The sequence below is a fragment of the Dermacentor andersoni genome, chromosome 2, assembly GCF_023375885.2.
Source record: "Dermacentor andersoni chromosome 2, qqDerAnde1_hic_scaffold, whole genome shotgun sequence".
Classification (NCBI taxonomy): Eukaryota; Metazoa; Arthropoda; class Arachnida; order Ixodida; family Ixodidae; genus Dermacentor; species Dermacentor andersoni.
This window is the reverse complement of record NC_092815.1, coordinates 100619070-100636356: the sequence shown is the minus strand read 5'-3', so window position 1 is coordinate 100636356 and position 17287 is coordinate 100619070. Positions and strand designations below refer to the sequence as shown.

The 17287-nt window shown below is 46.8% G+C and overlaps 2 protein-coding genes across 3 annotated transcripts in view; one reads left to right on the top strand and one right to left on the bottom strand.

Moving 5' to 3' along the window:
• The window catches only part of SCAP (SREBP cleavage activating protein), a 100923-nt gene that overhangs the window by 54688 nt on the left and 28948 nt on the right, over positions 1 to 17287 (top strand). Inside the window, exons 12-18 of one of the 2 annotated variants that reach the window (XM_055076722.2) lie at positions 1145 to 1243; positions 2015 to 2127; positions 5075 to 5228; positions 11102 to 11204; positions 11422 to 11635; positions 14838 to 14977; positions 15719 to 15957. In XM_055076722.2, the coding sequence (XP_054932697.2) occupies positions 1145 to 1243; positions 2015 to 2127; positions 5075 to 5228; positions 11102 to 11204; positions 11422 to 11635; positions 14838 to 14977; positions 15719 to 15957 (1062 nt within the window). Of the gene's footprint in view, positions 1 to 1144; positions 1244 to 2014; positions 2128 to 5074; positions 5229 to 11101; positions 11205 to 11421; positions 11636 to 14837; positions 14978 to 15715; positions 15958 to 17287 lie in introns of both variants that reach the window. The other variant, XM_050188346.3, reaches the window with a different exon arrangement.
• LOC140216095 (uncharacterized) lies at positions 7322 to 11016 on the bottom strand. Its single transcript, XM_072286401.1, has 3 exons — positions 11010 to 11016; positions 10615 to 10808; positions 7322 to 10355 (listed from the first exon to the last, which is right to left on the bottom strand). The coding sequence occupies exons 1-3, from the start codon at positions 11014 to 11016 to the stop codon at positions 7878 to 7880; spliced, it is 2679 nt and encodes an 892-aa protein (XP_072142502.1). The 3' UTR covers positions 7322 to 7877.

The window sequence follows — 17287 nt, the reverse complement described above, 5'->3', positions numbered from 1 at the left end:
AGCAGCAACTTTCGCTGATGCAGATGGTCAAATGATTGAATTACAAGCGGCTGTTTTGCAAATGCACTTCTCAAATTGTGCACCGTGCAACAAGAGAGACCGCCGAAGAAGAGCTACATCATGTTCTGTATAAAATCCAAATGCGATAAGATCCTATTGCACCCCGTGCACTGTATGCTTTAGGTGCGAGTGAGAGTGTGGTAGGATGAGAGAAGAAATATGGTGGCTTTGTGAGTGCCGCCTTTCCGTGCGAGCAAAGGGAAGGAGGGGGAAGGCAGCGAGCACATGGTAATGTGATCGAGAGTGCGTGAGGGGATAAGGGGTGTGGGACGCGGAGTGGGTGGGGGGTAAGTTGGCCACGTCTCGGCCATGGCTGTGCACGGCTGTAAGCGCGGCTGAGCGCATACGCAGCCGTGCACCCTGCTTTACAGGTAATCTGCCGAGTGTGGGCGACGCTATCAGCCGTGAAAACCTGGCTGGCTTCGCTTAATTTGTACTGCCGAGAAGGTATAGTCTACGTATGTGGCCTGAAACCGTATTATTCGTCGCCGACTCCCAAATTTATCAAAATGAATTGTTTTCTCATTCAAATTTGCCTTCTTTGATTGCCCAATCATTCGGAAAATTCTGCAGCCCCTTTCCATGCAAGAAAAATAAATAGGCGACTGTGCTTATTTGCATAAAAGGTCCAATTTCAACGGAACGAAATTTCAGTATAACGAAGCAAATTGTCGATTTTACCGACTTCGTTATATCGAAGTTTAATTGTATTTAATTTTTATATCATAACCAAACATGAGCAATTGCAATGTGGTCAACCATGCTACAGTGGGAAGCAGTGAACAGAGAATTTGCGTAAGCCAATGAAGGTTGCTCATCTTGCGCAAGTTCGTTGATAGACAAGGCAACTTTTGCAATGACATTTCTCCTTTTTCATGTAATTTTGGGATATAGAACTTAGAAGAAAACCACTGCGACAACCAACATCATGCTTCCACTTGATTCAGTACACTTGTAAGATAGCATGGTTAATATGTCTGAAATGTACTGTGAGATTGTGCTGAATAGAGTAAGCTTGTATGAATGATAGCATGCTGAGTGTTATGTTTGGGAAACTTTATACTGGCGTCCTTGTTGTTTTCAGGAATTCTGCATGTTTGCAGTCGTTGGTCTACTGTCAGACTTCTTTCTTCAAATGGTCTTTTTTGCTACTGTGCTCTCCATTGACATCCAACGTAAAGAGGTAAGAACTCATCTAAATTCATCTGTAGCAAATAAATCTTTGTCCTTTATCACTTCGTTTCTACTGCACATTTTTAAATGTGTTTTACATTATGCCAGCCAGTTCTGAAAGCAAAACAATAAGAGATAACAAGATACAGTAGAACCCCGGTTATATGTCCCCCGATTTTGACAAGTCCAAGGTTTTACAACAGGTTAGTGCAGTCCCTGCGACCTTCCCATCGAGGTAATGCATTAAATAGCTCAAATAGACAGTAACCCCTCATTATAACGATGTCAGCGAGACGGCGAAAAAGCTTTTTTATAAGCGGTAATATGATATAAATGAACCCTCGAAAAAAGCTAAAGCAGTTGAACTTTAATTGTGCCACAACTGCGAGGAAGTCAAGATACATACAATGTATTCAGTGAAGCAAAACTTTATTCAAGTGCAGAAAAGGCCAGTGAGCTTTAACTGATAGTCTGTTGTAGCACAGTCCGTTAAAAGCGAACTTTGTTGCATCAATAAAATAGGTAGAACAAACTAAGACTGAAATATGATCCATTATATCCGAAAGTCCATTGTACGTGGGTCCATTGTAACAAGCGTAGACTGTATAGACAGAATTTTTTGTTAGTTCGCTTATACGACGCCTGGATTATACACTGTTCTCGCGTGGTCTCGAGAAAGTCATAAAATTGGGATTTCACTGTACATGGATCTAATTATAGTGCATGGGCAAGGGAATAAAAAATATTTCGAGTATTCTGAAAGTTCTCTTTTCCCCTGTAGAAATCTGACTTGAAGAAAGGAAAGTCGGAAGCAGCAAATTCATGGACAGATGACGACAAAAACATAACGACTGCTGAAAACAGGAGCTCTGTTGGTGTACTGTACAGATCTCGGTGAGTTCGAACTTCATACTTGTGACCACAGATGCTGCTACCCCATATGTTAAAGCATAGCTTTCTTTGTGAACCCTCCCGGAATTACTGACCCTGGATGCTGCTGCTGTTTTGCCGAGTAGCTCATGTACAGGACTACATTCATATGAATCTGCCTAATTTAGCCCCGTGTATGCTATCCCTACAGATGTGCCAGTTGCCAGCTTTGTTCTACGGAATTGGGCACTGAAACACTACAAACGGTACCTGAATATCCTCAGTGCATCAAATACGCACCTTCAAGCGCACAATTCCTTTATTAAAGCGAAGCTCTCTGTGCCTTATTTCCTGTGGTGTGGCATGGTTACTCAGTCCGCTTCTCGCCGAGTAAAGGAGTCCGGTCCCCACTATAGTGCAATAGCAAAGTGGGCCAGTCCCACTGATGGTGTAATGAGAAGTAGGCCAATTCCGGAAACGGTCTAGTCAAACTTGCTTGGTCACAGGGGTTGCGTGGTGGTGGTCTCAGTGTCTTTCTGTCTTGCCAGGCAGGCACGTAATTGCTGTGCTGCAAAATGCCGTATGGAAGATGAACAATTTTGTAGCATTTATTTAACCGCATCACGAAAGCTACGCATCAAATTGATGCCAACATGTGCATTGGATCTGTATAATTGCTTTTTCTCTTAATTTGTCACATGGCTTAAACTATGAGGAGGTTAGTTAATGTAGTCATCTGCAACGGCAGAGTGTGTGGCAACTATAAAAATTGAAAGCAGCTGAAGAAAGTGAATAAGTGTTGTTTGAGCAATGAGAATCTGCAATAACATGAACTCACTGCTACTCCTGTACATGGAATTACCTATGTCCCCATTTGAAAAAGTCGTGATTTGACTAAAACTCAGGGAGTGTGGAAGTAAATGTTTATTGTGGTCAAAGTGTGAACAGAAAAAGGAAAATAATTTGATAGCAGGCAGAAACAAACAAGTGAAACATAAATCACTTGTTTGTCTGTTGAATGAGAAGAAAGAAAATCGAGGGCACAATTTTTATTAGTCATATCATAAGAAGCCAACAAACAAAGACCCCAAGGACAACATTGGGGAAATTACATGTACTTATTCATGGAATTAAAGAAATTATAAATTAATGTAGATGAAAGTGGATGAAAAAACAACTGGCTGCAGGTGGGGCACGAACCCACATCTTTGCATTACGCATGTGATGCTCTTACCTGTTGAGCTACCACGACGCCATTTTCCCATCCACTTTCTGAGGTATTTGGTGTGTTTATCTACTAGAACTACCCTGGTAGTGTTAGCCAGTGCCACACCTCATGGCCTTGACGGCAGATGTGGAATATCCTTTTTTCTCGCAAGCGTCATGTGTACGTGATCTTTTTGGGTGAAGTCAAGTCGTTAATAAACCCACACATGCTACCTGAAGGCATCGATGCTGCCAGATTTGAGGCCTCACTATGTAATGAATGAAAAGAAAGAGAACCGAGGACCCAATTTTATTAGTAATACAGTAAAAGCTCATTAATTCACAACTCGTTAATTCAAAATTTTGGATAATTTTAAGTGGCCACTACGGTCCATCCAACAATGTATTGAAAGCAATATGTAACGCATCCCGCTAATTCACACTGAAATCCGCATCGCCACTGATAATTCAAACTCCATGCCATCGTGGATGGGGAGTGCCAGTGCGTGGGAGCATGTTGGCGTCGCCGTGCGGACCACGCAGCCTTGCTCTTTCCATCTGCAGCTCTTTGCTTAGGCCTGACTGGAGAGAGACACGTTTGCGCCTGGTCAGGCATGGCCAACGCCTCTGTTGTTGGTCGGTTCCCTCCCTCTCAGGACCTTCAAGATAAAGATGTGGACGTGGTGCTGCGTGGTTTTTTTCTTTTCTTTCTTTTTGGTGTTACATCTTGGAGGCTATGCTCTCTCTCTACGAGGTGTTCTGCTGAGAAGCGGCACCAGGTAATGTCTAAAACATGGCGGCCGTGACATTTATAGGCACTCGCAGTACCAAAAAGCATAGCCTTTGAGATTAGTAGTTATTACTCAAAGGAAAGCATTGCTGGGATACATGCTTGGACGACACCTGTACGTATAGTGGTACTCTGCAGCCGGTGCAGCTACGAAAGTACAACGGAGACCAGCGTAAGAGCAGGTTGTGGTTTGTTTTGTGAGTGCATTTTAGAGCACAGCTCTTGTTCCTGTGGTTAGTGTCGGCGGTGCAAAGGCACGTTTATAGTACGTTTCCGGCGCACATCGCTTGCGGCTAGTCATGCTACGCCGCTCGCGCTGCTGCAGCCGAAATGTCGTCCCCTATAAACTTCGACGTGCGCGCTGTCGGCTGCTTTCTGCGGAGCATGTGCAGAACGGTCCCCGACCAGCGCGCCTATTTGAATGGCTGTCTGCAATCGTTGGTGAAGCGGCGTGGGCACCTTCTTTCCGCGCCATGCATTGTGGGTCGGCGCAGTCGGCGCAATGAACATGCAGATGGAGGAAGAGTCATCTCGACGTTGGACCGCGTTGACAGCGTCCGGTTACGTTGACTGCGCCAGTGCTTTGAACTATAGACGTTCTCACCAACGTCTATAGTTCCCTGCCTGCTCTGCATGTGCGTGCGCTCACACTACGTCAGATTATATATGCACATTAACCTAGCGTTCTTTTCTCTGACTTTCATTAGCTCGAATTTTGTATAATTTGAATTTTCTTAGCATCCCGATGGAATTCGAATTAACGCGTTTTTACCGTATCACAAGAAACCAACAAACAAAGGGGCCAAGGATAGGGGAAATTACGTGTACTTGCATGAATAAGTTCATGTAATTTCCCCTATGCTGTCCTTGGTGTCCTTGTTGACTTATGATTTGTTTGTCTGTTTTGAGAAACCCTGTTTTTTCAAGCACAGTGCGTTCCTTCTTTTTTTCACTTGATGTCGTTTCTTGTTGCAGGCGCTCCGATGGCATTCCTGTGATGACGTATAGCGCTGGCCGAGCCATGTCTAGGGTTTTCGCCACGCCCACTTCCCCAATTTTGAAGCTGCCGAAACGACTTCGTTTGGTCTACTTCTGGGCTCGCATGCGCCTTATTCAGAGAGGACTCATGGCAAGTTAATACCGGTTGTGGTTACTTATCAGCCATGCTTGGCTTGGACTTTGTACAGTTTTACGCCACCATATTTGGCAACACACTAGTGAGCAAATGCAAGACGTAATGTGCACAGCAGGTTGGCAAACTACGTGCATACAATATTTGATGCAACAGGTCAATCCTTCTCGAGTCACTGTGATGGGCCACCATACGGATGCAGCATCACAAAAAGAAATCGCAGCCAATTATCATTGTTGTCCAATTTAATGCAGTCATATGTCCGTAAAAAATTGAAAATGTGGCATGAGATCAATATTTTGACTAGAACATATTAGATATAGTTTTAATACACTGAAACCTCGTTAAACTGTAGTTGGCCGGAGCTCGGAAAAAGTATAAACTAAACGGTAGTACTGCTTAACCGAAATAGCACGAGATCGCCCACTTACCTGCTAAGAACGGAACTCAGAGAGGGCGCGATGAAAGGGGAAAGAACATGCAGTATTTATTCACTTTGCGCAACAAAAGTGTTATTTTCGTTTGAAAGCGCCGCAGCCTAGCAGCGACGACAGCAGCCACAAACTTGCTGAAGCTGTGAGCCAGCTTTTCAGCCAGCCCCCTCTTCTCGGCAAACACTCACATGGCAGATTCCTTGTTGGCGTTACGCATTCTCCGTGCACGCGCGCAGTAGCGCTGCAGAAGTTGCGGGGCATCTTTTTCATTGAGGGGTCTGGCCCCGTCGTGACAACTGTATTCATGAAGCTGACGTAACGCGCAGCTTCTGCCACTGTCGGGCCTGAATCGCCCGTGCTGTCGCTTTCCGTGTTGTCCTCATCACTGTCACTGGTTGACACTTTGGCTACAATAGGGCCAACGATGGCAAAAAGTCGAACCTCGTAGCCGACATCTCTTCCCGGTTGCAGCAGCGTCACCGAGTACTTTTTCGCATTCCAAATGCCACACACGTAGTCAATGGCAGATCCCTGTCGTGTGCCAGTGCCGGCTTCTTCATTTCACGTTCGATAGCATGAATGATGTCTGATTTTTCTTCTACGCCGAGCACCCGGCGTCTTTTTTATTCAAACTTCGGCATGACGCGAGTCCTTGGTTGCACGGTTGCACGATGCCACAACGCGCTCTAGCATGGCGCCGAAATGATGTTGATGTTGATGTGGCTTCACGCGTAAACGCGCACGGCGCTTGGAGGCCCATGTTTTGATCTCTGAGGCTTGTTCTGCCGGGCCGCCCGATTGAGACGACGCACCACCGTGTTTGCGCGACGAAAAGTGGAAACACTAAGTGTTAACCAATACATACACAATAAGCTGGTAAGGTTTATGCGGATACAAAACACATTATGTTCAATGGCTGCTGAGTCGGGGATTTGACTTTACTACTTTTTAAACGAAACTACTGTTTAAGCAGGTACGGTTTAACGAGGTTTTACTGTATTACAGTGAAAGGCGTTCTGCATTGCCAACATTAAATGCTGTGGCGCCCTCTGGCAGATAAGAATCAAAACACTTTTGCGGCTCAGTGACATTTTAGGCCTAACAGCGTCAAAAACAGACAACTGATCTCAATAATGACAATATAACACCAGTACTTTGTCGCCAGTCTGATATGAGACTAAGCAGTGGCTGGTTTTGCCATGTATACTTTTTACTGTCAACTGAGAGCAAGTAGCAAGGGTGAATTCATATCGAAGTAAATAACCTTAGTGTTGCCACGTTGGTGTGCAATCACAGTAACTAGCTGAAGCCCCCCACATGGACTTCTGAGGGATACGCAAATTTTTTTGGGCTGAAAAAAAAAAAAATAGAGAACTGGCGAGGCAACAAGTGATGGCAAAAGATCACCCTGGATGACGCCTAAATTTGCCACTCGGTGCTGTTGCTTGTAGCCTAAATATTGTGTGCATGTGGTTGAGCTTAAAACAAAGTGCTTCCACCGTCCTTTTATTTCCTCATAAATTTTATAATGTAGATGGTCTGTCAGAGACTGATAGATTGTTGTGTCGGCAGCGGCAGGCAAGCGGGGGGCCCCGACGGGCGAACGCGCGGCTAGCGCCGGCGCAGTGAAGGAGACACGGAGCTAACTGCTCCCGATGAAAACCGGAACGAAGACTCCGCCGACCTGCGGCTGTTTATTTCTTATGAAGGCTTCACCTGCTAGATGACACCTCCCGATTGGTCCAAGCTTGTCACATGACAGAAGGGGGGTGCGCCATCTAGTTAAACAACTACAAAACATACATGTGCGATGACAGAGATCTGACAGGGGGCGACACTATACTACATCATCCCCCCCTGGAAACAAAGCGAGCATACAGTGAAGCGCGCACACAAGACGCGCACTTAAGTCCAAAGGCAATTTCAGTTCATTCCCCCCCATGTTCACACACGCGCACCAGTCGCACACAAAGCACGCACTTAAGTCCACAACAAATTCAATCCATCCCCGCCCAAGTTCACATACACGTGCACCAGTCTTGGGCACCAAAATACGGGCAGTCACTCAAAGTCCAACAAGAAACAGGGCACAAAACTCACTGCACCGCAACAAGGAGCACATTTTATACCAGTGTTAATGAAACATGTGGACTGTCTGCTAAATGTCACAACGAGGCCCTTAGCCGTGGCATTTCGAAGACGGAAATACACTCTACACTACATAAACAAAATCATCGAGCCACGGAGGCCGTTTTCTGTCACGATGAGGACGCGTGCGTACCTCAGAAGAACTTTGGGGGTTGCGACGCGTATCTGTCGACTTCGAAGACCCAGTCGTCCCACTACTATTTCCCTCCCCCTGGTTGGACAATTGAATGTGGTTGTCTCTCAAAGCTGGAGAGGGTTGCCCAGGAAGCTCCTCTCGACGTCCCAACAAGTCCTGGGAGGCTACCAATTCCCCAACGGAATCAGAGACGACTGCTGACTGTGCAGACTCGGAAGTGATACAGCCAGACGAACTACTTAACTGATGCCTATGAAAGGACGATGTCACTACAGACGAGTCATCGGAATGACTATCCAAGTTTGAATATGAGTACAAAAAGTTTCTATCACTTGTACACAATGTACTACTTGCTGGATCCTTCATCACTACGGTTAACTTAGACACATGCCACGTCTTCCCATCACTGAGTAGAAAAGTAGATGGTCCTATCTGGACCTTCACTTTACGAGGTTTACTGTACTTAAAAAATCCTTTCCTGTTAAATCTGATTCTGACGGTGTCTCCCACCTTGATACGAGTTGCCTGAGCACCTCTACGTTTGTCTACGTACTTTTTAGTCTGCGACTGTTTCTGCAAGACCCTTTCTTGCACTTGAGACACAAGACTCTCCTGTTCTCGTAGATCTACACAGAGCCGCATGGTTCCATCCTTCTTGCGCACCACCACGAGTGGAGACACCCACTCAGTAGCCTCGACGCGCTCGATGACGTCGCAGTCCTCGAGACGTCGCAATTCATGTGTGACCTGGTCACGGAGAGCCAGGGGTAGTCGGCGCAACTTTGAAGATACTGGTTTCGCATCTTGCTGCCGATGAATTCGGTGCACAAAGTTGTTGACGAGGCCCAACTCGTCACTGGAAAGGTGATCAAAACCCGGAGGCACACCTGTGGGGCTCTGTACTGAAGGAAGCGATGGTAGACGGCATGTCAGCGACGTACCGTCGATCTGTATGCCCAAGCGTTGGATGGCATCTAAACCCAGCAGTGATGTTCCTGTAGTCGTTACGTGGAACGTGACTGAGCATGACCTTTGGAAAAACTGGACAGTGGCTTGAAACAGGCCTTGAATGTCGATCCATTGCTTGGAGAAATTTTTCAAGTCCACTGTTTGTGACAGTCTGTGCTGTCGACCAAAGTGCTTTCCAAAATCTTCGACCGTCATCATTGAGACAGACGCTCCCGTATCCACCGGCAGTCGCATGGAGACGCCGTTCACTACGACTGGAACTTCCAAATCTTTTTTAGTTTCCAAGGTGCTCACCGTCAAGACAGACGCGGACGGCTGTCCTGCGGAAGTTGACAAAGACCGCGTCTCTGCGGAAGAGACGTGCTGGACAGTACGGGTTTTTCGGCATACTGATGCAAAATGGCCCAACGTGTGGCAGGCGTTGCACCGCCGGTTCCTTGCTGGACAATTCCTGTACGTTGCAATATGCTTCGCGCTGCCACACCGGTCGCATGCACCACGGTTCCCGGAGGAGCCATGTGCGAAATGTCCGTCGTCTCGGCGGCCTCTCGGAAGAAGGCCGTGGTCTCGGCGGCCTCTCGGAAGAAGGCCGTGGTCTCGGCGGCCTCTCGGAAGAAGGCCGTGGTCTCGGCGGCCTCTCGGAAGAAGTCGGCCCTCTTGGCGGCTTCCCGGAAGAAGTCGGCCCTCTTGGCGGCTTCCCGGAAGAAGTCGGCCCTCTTGGCGGCTTCCCGGAAGAAGTCGGCCCTCTTGGCGGCTTCCCGGAAGAAGTCGGCCATCTTCATGGCCTCCCGGACTACGTCGGCCATCTTGGCGGCTCCCCGGAAGAAGTCGGCCATCTTGACCTGTCGACGGAACGCCAAGCTGGGATGCTTCAATTCTTCGAACATTTTCAGAGCCGAACGCGCGGTTCGCTCGATGCAAGGCTTCTAACGAGCGTCCAATTTCTTCTGCCTTGTCCAGGGACAGGGTTTCGCCATGAGCCAGCAACTTTTCGCGAACGCTGACGTTCGCTACGCCATGTATTATCTGGTCTCGGACGCGCTCGTTGTAGGCTGTGCCGAAGTTGCACTGTACCGCCTTCTCCTTCAATGCGGTCACGAATTCCAGGAATCCCTCTCCCTCGAACTGCTTTCGACTGGTGAATTCGTGCCGTTCCGCCAGGACATTTGTTGACGCGGCGAACAGCCGGTCAAGCCGCTCCAAGAGTCTCGGAAACTCTGACGCTGGCGGGACCGCATCACTTGACGTTGACGCTGCGCCGGTCGACTGCCTTGCTGCTTCACTTGACGGTGACGCTGCGCCGGTTAACTGCCTTGCTGCTTCCTGCTCCTCGTCTGCGAAGTACTTCCGTTGTCCCTCACGCCCGAGAGCGCTGACGAGCGCGGACGCTCGTCGCGCGTCCGTCCAGTCGCCACCGCCGGCCGCTTCGAGGTGGGCCTGAAAAATTTTTTTCCATCGATGCCATGGAATTAACGGTGGCCCGGGCAATTCAAGAAAGACTGGAAGGTTCGCCGTAAAAGAAGCCATGCCCGGTAGCGTGCAGGAGACAGTGCAAGAGGCAAGCCGGAGCTCGCAGCAGGAATGGGCAAGGAAGAACAAAGGGGGCGAGAAGGCCTAGGCTCGGAAGCCTCGCGACGCCAAGTGCGTCGGCGGCGTTTGCCTGCCGTGCGGACACGGGAAGGGTCGCTTCACTTACGAAGCTCGTTGGTGTCCCGGGGCTTCGGTCGGAACCGCTGCGGGAATCCCATCCTCGTCGCCAAAAGATGTTGTGTCGGCAGCGGCAGGCAAGCGGGGGGCCCCGACGGGCGAACGCGCGGCTAGCGCCGGCGCAGTGAAGGAGACACGGAGCTAACTGCTCCCGATGAAAACCGGAACGAAGACTCCGCCGACCTGCGGCTGTTTATTTCTTATGAAGGCTTCACCTGCTAGATGACACCTCCCGATTGGTCCAAGCTTGTCACATGACAGAAGGGGGGTGCGCCATCTAGTTAAACAACTACAAAACATACATGTGCGATGACAGAGATCTGACAGGGGGCGACACTATACTACATAGATGTAACTGCTTTTCAATATGTTGTCTTAACTCGCCTCGCATGTATAGAAATTCACATAACTCGATCCCTCGTTTTCCTGCTTTTTTTTATTTGTTACTTTATTTAATTTGTCTGTTTTTCATACAGCTTGGCCTTGTTGTCTGGGTTGTGGTGCTCATCCAGAGCATGGGAATTGTCACGAAGCTAACTGACAACACCACCAATTTGGGCCCCAACATTGCCGAGTCAGGTTGGTCTCTATTTTCTGAAACTGTTGCAGTGAAAAGGCTCATGTGCCAAGCACTACACTAGGTGGATCATGATAAGAAACAATATGTCGTCGAAATTAATTTGGAGCCTTCCATGGCAGTAGCCCTCGGAGCTTCTGCTGTGTTGCTTTGAATTAGTAAGCTGAATGAATAAACGAATCACTGAATGAATGAATCAATCGATCCATTGTGGTGCAGTGCACCCATTCATACAGATGCTCACTGGCCACAATGGCTCCGAGGAAGCCTTGGAGGAAGCCCTGTCATCGCAGTCATCTTCTTCGAAGGAGACCCTGCCTACTCACCACGAGAATGCCAACCTGCACCACACTAATACTCGCCTCTGGGAGGAACTACCAACAAAGCACTGGACCACCCTGTTTGGCTACTACAACATCTCTGTAGCTGGCAGGTAGGGGATGACAGAGTGAGCCACAAAAAGATGCTTGTGAACGAGTGGCCGAAATTGGCCCCTTTAGAACAATGCATTTGTTAGCATTTACAGTGTTATCACTCAAGCAGAGTGTCGTGGAGAAGCGACGGGCGGAGGTAGGCAATGACATCAGACTTTAAAGATGGAAGCTTTGCAATTGGGCAAAATTGCACCTGCAAACAGAAAATTACAACTTGATGGCAAATGCAGTGTTATTTCTGGACCAGATGGTGCGACTAACAGTGTGCCCACAATTTGCAGGCCACAATTGTGCACTTTGAATTAACCGTTGGCAGTCGTGAAAATTTAAGAATGTGCCCACATGCATTGCGCATGCCTGATATAACTACAGCTCGGATGTGTTATCAGCTGTGACACTTGTGCACATCATGAGTGCGGCTTGTGCAAGAGCTGAAACAGGCCATTTACTACAAAGAGCAAGCAACTTTAGCTTGTACTGCATCAGTAAAGCAGAAGAAGTAAAGTATGATAATAAAATATGTACACATATGGTATCAGTAAAAAGCAGCCTTGTTCGTGGATTAGCAATGGACCATTTGTTTTCTACCTTGCTGACTAGCACTTGATTTACAGCTGAACGTGTTTTCTTTTTTTTTGCCTTTTCAAGGCATTCTAATTTTTTTTTCTCTGCTCTGTACTTCTTCTTTTAGATTATGAAAAGCAATCATAGTTGTGTGCATGTATCAAAGTAAGCAATGTTTGAATATGCGATGAACAGTGTGTGCAGGCAGACAAATTCTTGTGGCACCACATGGCACTACCAAATTGTGACCACTGGGCGTAGTAAACATAAAAAAAATTGCTTATTTGCAGTGCACTTTGGCAATATCGAAAAAAGAGAAAGGTACATTGGAATCTATATGAAAGGCTAATATTATATCCAGGTATTCTTAAAGCTGCAATAAAACAAGCTGCAACCATTCTTGGGTTTGCAACCGAAGAATCATTATGCACTGAAGCGAGACAAGAAAGTAAAGAAAGTGCGCGTTTCAGGACAGCTCAAGTTTATGGCCAGCTGTAAAAAGCTGTTTTAAGTGTTTCTAAATCCCACTGAATATGTGCTTGACTCTGTGCCAGAGGGAGCTTGACTGCCTGGTTTTCTATAGTGTCCACTTTAAGGCAGCTGTTTGGGACGTGTAAATTTTTCACAAAATTGTGCAGCACAGTATAAAGCCTGCATACAGCAATCCCAGTGGATATCAGCAGTGCACATTTAGATTGCCTTCTTGCATTTTTGATGGAAATGCTTCTAAGAAAATAACTCCTCTAGAACTGGAGAAGTAATCTCGCTCAATCACTTGTAGGAGGAATTGAACTTTTGCCTGACAGCATTCAGCACAGTGTCTCAGTGGAGTGATAGGCATCCCATCACTCCTACGAATGGGCACTGAAAGTGATGTCCTGAGAAGTGGTTGACTGACCATACAGCTCTAGTCGGTGAATCTTCCAACATGCACTAATAGATCAATTGCATTACTATGTATGGTCTATGTTTTGAGTATTGCTACATGTGCATTGTCGTCTGCTATTACCATTGCAATTACCTGCCACAGTGGATGAGTGACTGTGTTATTCTGCTGCTAAGCCCAAGGTTGCGGATTCGATTTCTGACTATGGTAAGTGCATTCTGATTGGCACAGAATGGAAAAAAAGCTTGTGCACTTAGATTTAGGCGCAGGCTAGAGAACCCCAGATGATTAAAATTACAGTCCACGAGTGATTTTCCGGTCGCCTGATCTTTCAAACGTGCCCAATAATTCAGATGTATTCGCGGCACCGCCACATACCCCATAGAGTCAATGTATAAGAACGTCTGAAATTTCAGACGAAAAAAAAAAACAACCTTTGCCGCCCGATTTTCCTGACTTTTTGCCATGACTGCAGGTCCGAAACGGCATTAACCAAAGCCACCACCGCCACCATTTTTATTATCTTGCCACCTAGAACCAACGCTCTTGCACGTAGATATGCTGGCAGCCATAGCTATCACCGCGGCAACGCCAGGCCTAGCTACTTCGACCTTTGCTACCGAGCTACTTGCTGTTTAGTCCGTGTCAAAGACTCGTTGCTGTTAGCAATGGCGCTGACTCCGCCTTTGTAATCCTCGTCAATGGCTTCAAGGAGGAGGCGGAAAAACATTTATTAAAAAAGAGAAAGGACAATCAGGTGTCTTTCTGCTTGTGCGAGAGGCGCCCTTAGTCCAGGGATCCTTCGGCTCTTGCTGTCTCCCAGGCCTGTCACACCAGTTGCTGCTGGTTACGAGTGTCCGGACTAGTCAGCGCAGCTTCCCACTGCTCAGGCGTTGGGTTGGGTATTTGTGGGGCTGTCTTCACGTTGGGGCACATCAATGTGGTGTGATATAGAGAGGCATAGTAGTTACAAAGGGGGCATTTGTACGAGTATAGTGTAGGGTATATTGCGTGTAGTCTGCTTAAATGGGGGGTATGTATTGGTTTGTAATTGTCACCATGTTATGGCGTCTTCACGTGAGAGGGTCTTGTGTGGGGGTGGGTATTGTCTGTTCAATCTGTGGTGTTGTAGTGTGGCGTTGTATTGTAAAGGTACGGGCTCCATAAATGCGGCCATTCGGAAAGCACGACGCATTGCATAAGTTGGTTCCCAAAAGTCCGTTTCGCCAAAATACAGCAGTGTTACACAGTGAAGCATACCAAGAGTGCGAACGGGTAATTGTCACGGGAACGGTAGTATTCCTTGATTATACACGCGTGCGCCTGCCGTCTCCTATCACACTACAACCACCTATATGCCTAGTAAGTGTACTGGCAGGTCCTCAGAGATGTTTCGGATGTGCCTGTGGCGATTTGAGCCCTTGGGCGCAGTAAAATGCATGCATTAATTTTTTTTCTGACTGCCCGATTTTTCGGATGTTTCGCGGCTCCTATGGAGTCCGAAAAATCGGACGTTGACTGTAATCCACGGACCCCCTCATTTTGGCATCCCTCATCATAGGCTGTGCATTATTTCGGTACGTTAAATCCCATAATTGTTTTATCACTGTTGCAAGTAGATATGTAGCTGAAACCTGTTTCACATTACTGTGTGAAGTTGCATTTTATGTGAATTTTTTTATGCTTTGATGCTTGCTTAACATTTCTGTGAATGATGCACCTGACCTTTATGCTGAATGTCTTCTGTCCAGGTACATAAGCATCCTGCCACCCATCTTTCTGTCCGTGCCAGTACCGGCCAGCAAGGCTGTTGAATTGCGACATGTGGACGATCACAAGACTGTCTTCCATACTAATTGGCGCATCATCCCCAACATTGACGCAGAGCAAGGTTGGAATTTCTATCATAATTGTAATTGCTGTGTCAAACCTGAATCGGCCAATGTGAAATAGCACTGAGAATTCTTGAAGTTAGCAACTTTGTTAAATTGTAAAGAATTCTAAGGACTCACGATAGTGAAAGATTGATCCATGAGCAGAAAATGCTTTAATTTTTACCTGTGCAGTCCTTGCAGCAAGTTGTATATGTGCTAACCATAGTCTGTGACCTTATTTACAGCACATCCTATGCTTGTGAGCCACAGCATATCACTTCATTAGACTGATTGTGTCCGTAGTGTGGCCAGATGTCATCGGAGCATGGCTTGCAGGAACTACATCATTTTTTTTTTTTTTTTTTTGGCAGTCTGGTCACATTTCTTGTGTTTGCCCTTGAGGGCATGAATTATCTCTGTTCTGTGTTTAAAAACTTAGAATATTAAGCTTAAGGAGGACATGATTTGTCTATGAGATTAAAAAAATGGTAAAATGAGGCTCCAATGTTGGGGCTCTTTAATGTGTTAATGTAGGTACTTCCTACACTTATGAACACACACCAAGTCACATTATCCACTGCCACACATTAGTCAACTGAGACCGTCTACTTTAACCTAAGCGGCCGTCATTAAAGTTACAGTATCAACATACATTTCAGTCATATTGATGCTGGTATTGATGTTGCAGTATTTGGTATGATGTTGCAGTAATGCGGTTCACCCACTCCCTTCCTCCTCCCCCCATTTGTTGCCAGCAGAAAATGCGGTCAATGGTCTGATGCATCCGGCAAGCAGTGCTGAGGCTACACTGGTGCTGGCTCTGTCCATTCCAACTGTTCTCTTCATCGTGTACCTGTTTGTGACCCTTTACCGGTGCATGTGCTCACGCAACTATGCTGAATGGAGGTCCAGTTGGTCCAACTTGTACCAGTCCCGAGACCCTGACACCTTTCTCGTCATGGATACCTACCCCATCGAACTGCAAGGACACAGCCAGGTAACATTATGCTGTCATTCCATGATATGCCAAAGCTTGAAAGTTGTCCCAAGCAGAGCAACCTGCATGGTCAAGCTGGTTCAATATGCTTCCTAAAAAAATTGTAATGAAGACAATGGAAGAATGCAAATGCACACCTTGTGAGCATGTTTCTCCCTTGTACTTGTAGGGCATCTTATCTTGAGCCATATTAAGCACTGTGTGCTGTCATTTCTGCGCTTATTTATACTACAGTTAAATCTTGATACAGTGAAACCTCGTTAAACCGTAGTTGGCCAGAGCTAGGAAAAAGCACGTACTTAAACCATAGTACTGTTTAACCGAAATAGCACGAGATTGCCCACTTACCTGTCAAAAACGGAACACAGAACTCGGAGAGAGTGGGATGAAAGGGTAAAACAACAATGTAGTATTTATTCACTTCGTGTGACAAAAGCTTTATTGTCGTTTGATTTTAGTGTTAGGTTGGACCATAATAGCACGGTTATGAGCGCCACTGCATGCGGTGCAGATTGCATCGAGAGCAGTGGATAAACATGGCTCGCGACGTCCAAGATTTGTGTGTGTTGCATCACGCAGTGCCATAAATCTTGGGTGCCATAGCTGACTGTGCTTAGTGCCCGCATCCACCATCCACAAGTTAAAAACAAGAATGAAAAAAGTACAGGTATTGGTCGTGAACAGCAACAACAAACAAAAAAATAAAGAAAAGTCAGTTTCACCAGAATGGTGGAGCATTGATGGCGACTGCAAAGAGACTGCACAATGCAACATTCATAGTTTTATCGGTGTCATGCATGCTCAGGCAAACGTTAACAGATCTCACTCGATGACCACGAAATTGCAGTCACAATGCATCTGAGCGCTTCGTACCATGTCTCGGAAACTTGAGATTACACGACCGCCAACACTAGACACAGGGGTGGGGACAACAAAATGCATGTGAAGGCACCATCCGCCGTGCATGGACCTGCATGTGGAGTGGTAGGCGGATAGGCGTGCGTTCCTGCCCCTCTCAGACCCCCCCCCCCCCCGGCGCGGGCTTGATCACATTACCGCGCGCTCTCTCCCTCCGCATTCCTTTTGCGCAGAAGGAATCGTCAGCTCTTGTCTTTCTCTGAGTCATTTACCAATGCAACAAATGGCGCAGCGGTGTTCCCTGCTGACCGCATCCTGGCGCACGCGCTTTGGCAGTGGTTTTGCCGCTCAAACTTTTCATGCAGAAGGATGCTTGAAATAATTTTTTCCTTGGCTGACACAGTTTTTTGCTAGATGTACTAGCCATACAGGCTCCAAGTGCATGATTGAAATGGCCAAAAACATTGTTCAA